Source organism: Rhododendron vialii, chromosome 7a, assembly GCF_030253575.1.
Source record: "Rhododendron vialii isolate Sample 1 chromosome 7a, ASM3025357v1".
Lineage (NCBI taxonomy): Eukaryota > Viridiplantae > Streptophyta > Magnoliopsida > Ericales > Ericaceae > Rhododendron > Rhododendron vialii.
Genome location: NC_080563.1, coordinates 12,178,523 through 12,185,034, shown reverse-complemented (window position 1 = coordinate 12,185,034; position 6,512 = coordinate 12,178,523). Strand labels below are relative to the sequence as shown.

The 6,512-nt window shown below is 37.2% G+C and overlaps 1 protein-coding gene across 1 annotated transcript; it reads right to left on the bottom strand.

Annotated features, from left to right (window-relative positions):
• Positions 1-679: 679 nt before the first annotated feature.
• LOC131334147 (NAC domain-containing protein 7-like) lies at positions 680-6,284 on the bottom strand. The gene is made up of 4 exons (XM_058369029.1): positions 5,483-6,284; positions 2,811-2,997; positions 2,431-2,705; positions 680-1,720 (listed from the first exon to the last, which is right to left on the bottom strand). The coding sequence occupies exons 2-4, from the start codon at positions 2,968-2,970 to the stop codon at positions 1,157-1,159; spliced, it is 999 nt and encodes a 332-aa protein (XP_058225012.1). The 5' UTR covers positions 2,971-2,997; positions 5,483-6,284; the 3' UTR covers positions 680-1,156.
• Between the last annotated feature and the right edge of the window lie 228 nt (positions 6,285-6,512).

Genomic DNA, 6,512 nt, shown 5'->3' with positions numbered 1-6,512 from the left:
ACATTAACACCGAGGATCCGAAAGCGCTTAATTCAGCAGGTTTGGAGCGAAAATACGGTGTGCATGGAAATTTACACTTTCTCGAATGGATGACAATTTAGAATACTAGCTAGCTACTGTTGATCAATTCATTGTGTTCTAAGTATATCAAGTCAAGTGTTTACCACCTCTGATTATTCGCCGAACAACATAAATCGGTTTAGCTCAAGTGGTTAGAAGGGCACCGGAGTAAGTACCATATATACAAGCGCGAGTTTCTGCTCTAAAGTACTTCAACACCCACTAAGAGCAAAAAATTTCAGGCCACCCAGTCCGCAAGTGAAAACTTGCCCTCCGAAAATTAAAATTGTAACATAGTTTTAGGTGGACATCCAACTGTCAGTTGGATGTGGTTGTAAATTTTGTTTTTTCCTCGATGTACCCCGTTCGAGTTTTATAAATTGTTTCATTTGCCGAGCAAAAAAAAAAACTATGGGACGGAGCTCTATTTTTTGGTGTGGCCACATGAGCGCGAGCAATTGGTGGGATCAGTACTTTCGTGTGTTTCTTAAAACAAACAAAGAAAATAATATGTTGAATAAATAACTTCGCAAGAAATATATAGTAGTCCCTTCACTCTGGATATACATGCAGTACGTACAGAAACTAAGGATTTTCTTCAATACGTTCAAGGTATAAAGACAATATTACGCTGCAGATATCAAAATAAATAGAGCAAGATTTCGGCAATAAAGCCCTTTCAATGTAAACAGCAGCATGAAACAAAAAATACGTCCAACAATCGACAAGTCAATCCCATGGCGCTCGGCCAAACATTACGCTTACATATGTTTTGTAATTAGGCATCTCAAGTTTAAGTAGCTGCCTATCTACTAGTAGTATTTATCAATACAAGGAGTAGCAGATTCCACCTGCTAAGTCATTACCATTTTAGCTCCGTTATGTACAACAATCTGGATAAAGACAAGAAATTCGCCGTCTCCAAAATGTGTCCTCTATCAAAAGCACTCTCAATGTACGATAGTGCATTGGGATAAAGGAAACAGAACTTGTGGAGAGATCGAGTGGATCCGCATTATGCTTTTCTTTTCGTTTTGGACTGAATTTGCCCTGTCATTAGTATATAAGTTCAATATACTAGGATAAGATACGTTTTTCACTTCCAGAGATCAATTGGGCAAATTGGGGTGGACATTGATGCATATTCCGAACCATCATCTTGCCTCTCCGAACCATTGAGCACCATGTTCATGTGTTCAGCCACTTGGAACGAAGCCGAGTTGGAGTAGTTCTGGATATCCTCCTTCGATGCATCTTCGTGGCTCAGCTGAGACGCGACAAACTTGTCAAGGACTCTCCAATCGGTCAATTGATCCATTGAGTCTATGTTTTGCTGGATATTGCCTTGCTGCTTGATGGGTTCTTCTTGTGTTAGGGTTGAGGACTGCATCATGGATCCATTGTTGGGACTTTCCAGCTGAGGGAGCTGGAGGAAATTAGGGTTCTGAGGAGCCATGTTGTGCTGCAGTTCAAGCTCTTCTTTGCAAGAATAGTACTGATGATGGTGCGAAGTATAAGGGTGGGATATCTGCCTCGGAGAATCAAACTCGGGCATGAAGGAGACTTGATCATCGTACCAAAACGGTGAATCGTGCTCCCCCATTTTGCGCGTTGTGGTGATTCGCTTGATGAACACCCTACAAACAACCCATCCTTCCTCCTGGTAGAATTAATGTAGCAATAATATTTTTCAGAGCTAAAGTGCTATTGATCAAAACTAATTCTCAATAGATAGAGGCAAGTGGAAAGGCAAAATTCCACAAATATAATATAATCAAAGGTAAATGAAATTAAAGAAATGAAAATCATTTTTGCCAGTAACGTAGTTTAAATCCTTCTTTATTTGGAAACCTAACTTCTTGTGGTACAAAGGTGCAACGCGTACTTTCTATGTCAAATTATCGACCATGCACTGATTTTGTGCTGATTAATTAATCTTTCTTTTCCTTGTGCTGATTTTGTGCTTTCCTGTAGAAATATCTTCCACATTATCTGTCATCTTACATTTCTTTTCTCTCTTTTTTTGTGGGTTCGTCAGCACTTCTTATTCATTATTTTTTTTTGGTCAAAATTTTGAACTTACTAACAGATCTCCTGCACCCCTGAACTAATAATTTAAACTGTAGAAAAGGAAAAATAACGAATTGAGAAAATAAAGTTTTCATTGAAGAATCAAATTTGATGTTTGATGATCTTATGCAATGGAAATTTTTGGAGATATATTATAGCATCAACTAACACAAGGCAGATCAAATGCAAATTCCAGGCAGAGAAAAACAAGTTCCTTCCCATAAAGATTTTATGATCAAATTAAAAAGCTCAAGAAAATTTCTTGGAAAAAATATAATGTATAGTGTAGTTACTTGTTACCTGATTAGCACTGCCATTTTCATTTGTTTCAAGCCTGTACTCATGCATTATCCAGTCTGATTTCTGTCCATTTGGAGCTCGACCTTTATAAAACACCAATGTCTTTCTCATCCCAACCAAACTATGTTTAGCGTAAATCGCCTTGTCTCTTCCTGTAGCCTTCCAAAATCCTGCTTTGGTAGCCCTATTCGTCCGCGTTCCCGTCGGATATTTCTTATCTTTATGGCTAAAGAAGTACCACTCATTCTGCTCCTCAGTCCCAATCTTGCATAGCTCTGTGAACATGAAGTTAATCAAAAAAGGAAACACCCGAAAGAGGAATGTGCGAATATTTATGAGTATATTTCTGTGTTTGTGTAGGAAGAAAAACAAGGGGGTACCTTGGAGATCCCATGGCTCAATCTTGTACAGATCAACATCTTTAATGACGTCTAGATCGATTCTTCTCGAAGCAATTTTTTTCCTAAGATAGTAATCGACAAGTTCTTCATCCGTGGGGTGGAATCTAAAGCCCGGAGGAACATGCGAAAAAGTATCCATATTTCTTCCTGTCCTGAGATTCCCAACCTGAGATTGATCAAAAAGTACATATATCAATTGTTTCAACCACTTAACTCTGAAATTTTATTTCCATTTTTTTTTATTGAGTAGCGTTACAACCATTTCATAGTATACCTTCAATAATCCTATTACTGAAGATCAAGATATATATATTTTTAATCTGAAAAGCATAAAGATCAAGAATTCACATCGTGTTTCTTGCAAAGAAGTATGCCCATGACCGAGTTGATAAAACAATAGCCTTCGCGGATTTGATCTTCTACACAGAAACCCCGTACAAACTTTGGAATATGCCATATACATAGATCTCTAACTAGAGTAATTACTTATACTCTTTTTGGGATATTGCAGCATTTTAGGAATTTTGAAGAACCATTTATGTCTCTGGACAATTATAATTTGAAGGATACAGAAGTCAACATTGCCACCACCATAGTTATAAAACAACTTGAATAAGGTCAAGAGGCCATCCACTGAAAATGTTATTACAACTTGATTTTCAAAAATAAAAATAAATCATTGTGCTTAAGTTGTGGCAGTGCAAATGTGACCAACTCATCACTAGTCTGTTTCATAAAAATCTTTTTTTTTTTTTGCTCGGCAAAACGAAACTTTTATAAGATCCTCGAAAAAGGTTACATCGAGGGGCTCGAACACGGAGAACACACATGCTTGAGCAAAACAAGAATAAAAAGGACCAAAAACAAAAAGCCCTCCAACATAAAAATCTTTCTTTGCCGATTGAAATGAAAATGAAATAGTTTTACCAGATGCAATGTAGCATCAATTTGGATTATCATTCGAAAGTGTGTGTATTTGTACATAGTGGTTTACTTAATGCAAAAATAAATGTTCCGATACAATCTATAAGACTTCGTGGTAACAAATTTTTTCTAGCCGCTTGTATGATAGAATAAATAGACTACAGGATATTCGGACTACAATGGATAAAATATATATATGGAAATACATTTTCCTTATAACTTTGGTGCCCAGGCTAGGTTACGGCTTTACGTGCACCTCGACTTCTAGATCATACATTTGAAAATCTATTATTCTATGAGAAAGGATTCTCATCCAGCTATCCTTATCTTTTACACAATAATAAGCTCTTGAAGGTGCAATTAAGCAAAGCTACCAGCATGGATACATGCAGCTTTATCGTATCTCATGCACATACTGAAAAAAAAGTCTGCCCGTTTAGGTTGTGTTCAGCAATATTCCAAGAACCAGTAAATTTTGGAAGCAAAAGAACAAACTCGAGAAATACGAATGAAGTATCGATCAGATCCCTAGCTTAGAAACTGTATGCCCCAGTTCATATATTTAATTACTTGCGTCGAAATATTTGTCATGGATCAGCTATTTATGTTGAAATATTACTGTTATTTATCCGACGCAATTTCCTTATGTTGAAAGAGGCCGAAAAATACTGGATGATCTGGATAGAAATAAGTTGGCTTTTTGCACATGAATGACAGTAATAATCTCCTTCTTTTTTTCTTTTTCTTTTTTATCGTAATGACAGTAATAATCTAGAAAAGGTTTTACTCCACTCATAAAAGTGAATACTAGTTAAGAATGCGAAAACCATGATCATTCATAAGCAAACAAATAAACAAAGGTGAAAACCCATGATCATACATAGTAGTAAATTAACTATATCTTCTTCAAGAACTCTAGAGGCCTGTCTATTGAATCTTAATGGATCACAGTACATAACCAATTAACCATACCATCCATGATTGAAAAAACTAAAGAAAACAAGTAAAAAGGACCTGCTATGTTGGATTTTTATTTTATTTTTGAATAGCTAAAGTGTGTATCAGTAAAAGAAGCAAAACTAAAGATATATACCGAGGCTCGGTAATAACTGGATGGTAAATGAGATCGTGATAGTAAAGAATCCCGATACTTTAGAAGTATATGAAGAAAAAAATGGAAAATTAATTCGTTTGCGTGTGTGTGCGCGCGCTTTTTTTTAAAAAAAATCACTGCATGCAGTGTGTGTTGATGGCAAAAGGAATTTGACAATTGCATGTTAATAGTTTCTTTACTATGTAAACAACAAAATTGAAGAGATAAAAACTACTGTAAATTATTGGGCATCTGATCATGTAGAGAAGTGGAGAAAGTGGAAACGGAAGGATGAACAAAAAAGCAAATCTTGGGCTATGAAACTGATCAATTTAGATTTCAGAAACAGATATCCGAAAACAAAACAAAAACTATTTACCAAAAAACAAACCCAACAAAAGTATGGAGCACCCAGATCACATAGTAATTCCATTTGGAGAAAGGATATGCACATCACAGAGTTTATCGTCGATATTTTTTTTGATCGTCGGTCGATATATTGTAGATATATATATATATATATATATATATGACTGTGGCTTTACGATTCAATCGTAGCAACTCATTATAGCATTTCAAGAACTAGAATAAATTGGAGTGAAAAAATAAGCCCATGAGGGAGGAAGAACAAAACCTTCGATATTCCTCCGGACAGCAGTACCCAAAAGTGAAACTTGTTGCTCAGATCTGGCTCCGATATTTTTAACCTTTTGTGTAGAAATCAGTGAAGGAGACAGAGCAGTAACTAAAGGGACTTTTTGACGCTTTCTTTTCACTCTCCCTTGCAACTTTTTAACCCCACTGGCTACCAGACAAAAATGCAAGAGCAAAAAGTTTTTCCTCGGGAATTGAACTGAAACACAGGAACTGACTGGACTCAGAATGCTGTCTTTTGGTCGTCGACCAGAGAGAGAAAGAGAAAGAGAGAGATGGATCAGATCCCTAGGAGAGGTTTGAGGAAGAGAAAACTGGAGGGGAGAGAGAAAAAGAAGAAGGAGCAAAGACACATGACCTAATTATCTCCACCCATCCCTCTCATTATCTCTCTCTCTCTCTCTCTCTCTCTCTCTCTCTCAATAGCTTTCTCTCTCTCTATCTCCCTCTCGGCTGATATGTGCAATATGATTTCGATCTGTATATATGTAGTAATATCTACCACCGCCCTCTCCCTTTTTGGAGCTAGATTGCTGCAAAAGCTTTGTGCGCCTATGAATAGGGAGGCGGCATAAAATGGTGGCGGTGAACACTCCACCAGCAAGTGATGGAGATTGGGACAGGATCAATGGTCTGTATATTATTTAGTATTGCTGTTCATCCTGCTCTCAGAGGTTGGCCGGAGAGAGAGAGAGAGAGAGAGAGAGAGAGAGAGAGAGAGCAAAAGGGTGGTCGTCAGAAATCTGATGGCATGGTTCACTGGGAGCTTTTTTAAGCTTCCACCCAATGGAAGGGTTTATTAAGATATTACTATTAGGCCATTATATATATAATATCTGTTTTTCCAGCGGACCACCGTTCTGGCCGTTGGATTGTGTTTTGAATGGTCAGGATTCGTAGATAATCTGTTCGTGAGAACAAATTGTCCGCGAATTTTGACCATTCAAAACACAATCCAACGGTAGCTGAGTGGTCCACATTTTTGCTTCAAATGCGGACATGCGCGAACA

What these genes read in the sequence shown, in the direction of transcription:
- LOC131334147 (XM_058369029.1), bottom strand. Translation starts at nt 2,970, where the DNA reads ATGGATACTTTTTCGCATGTTCCTCCGGGCTTTAGATTCCACCCCACG. An exon ending in TGAGCCATGGGATCTCCAAG is followed by an intron (nt 2,706 to 2,810) that starts GTACCCCCTTGT and finishes TCATGTTCACAG; the next exon opens with AGCTATGCAAGATTGGGACT. An exon ending in AAAATGGCAGTGCTAATCAG is followed by an intron (nt 1,721 to 2,430) that starts GTAACAAGTAAC and finishes TAATTCTACCAG; the next exon opens with GAGGAAGGATGGGTTGTTTG.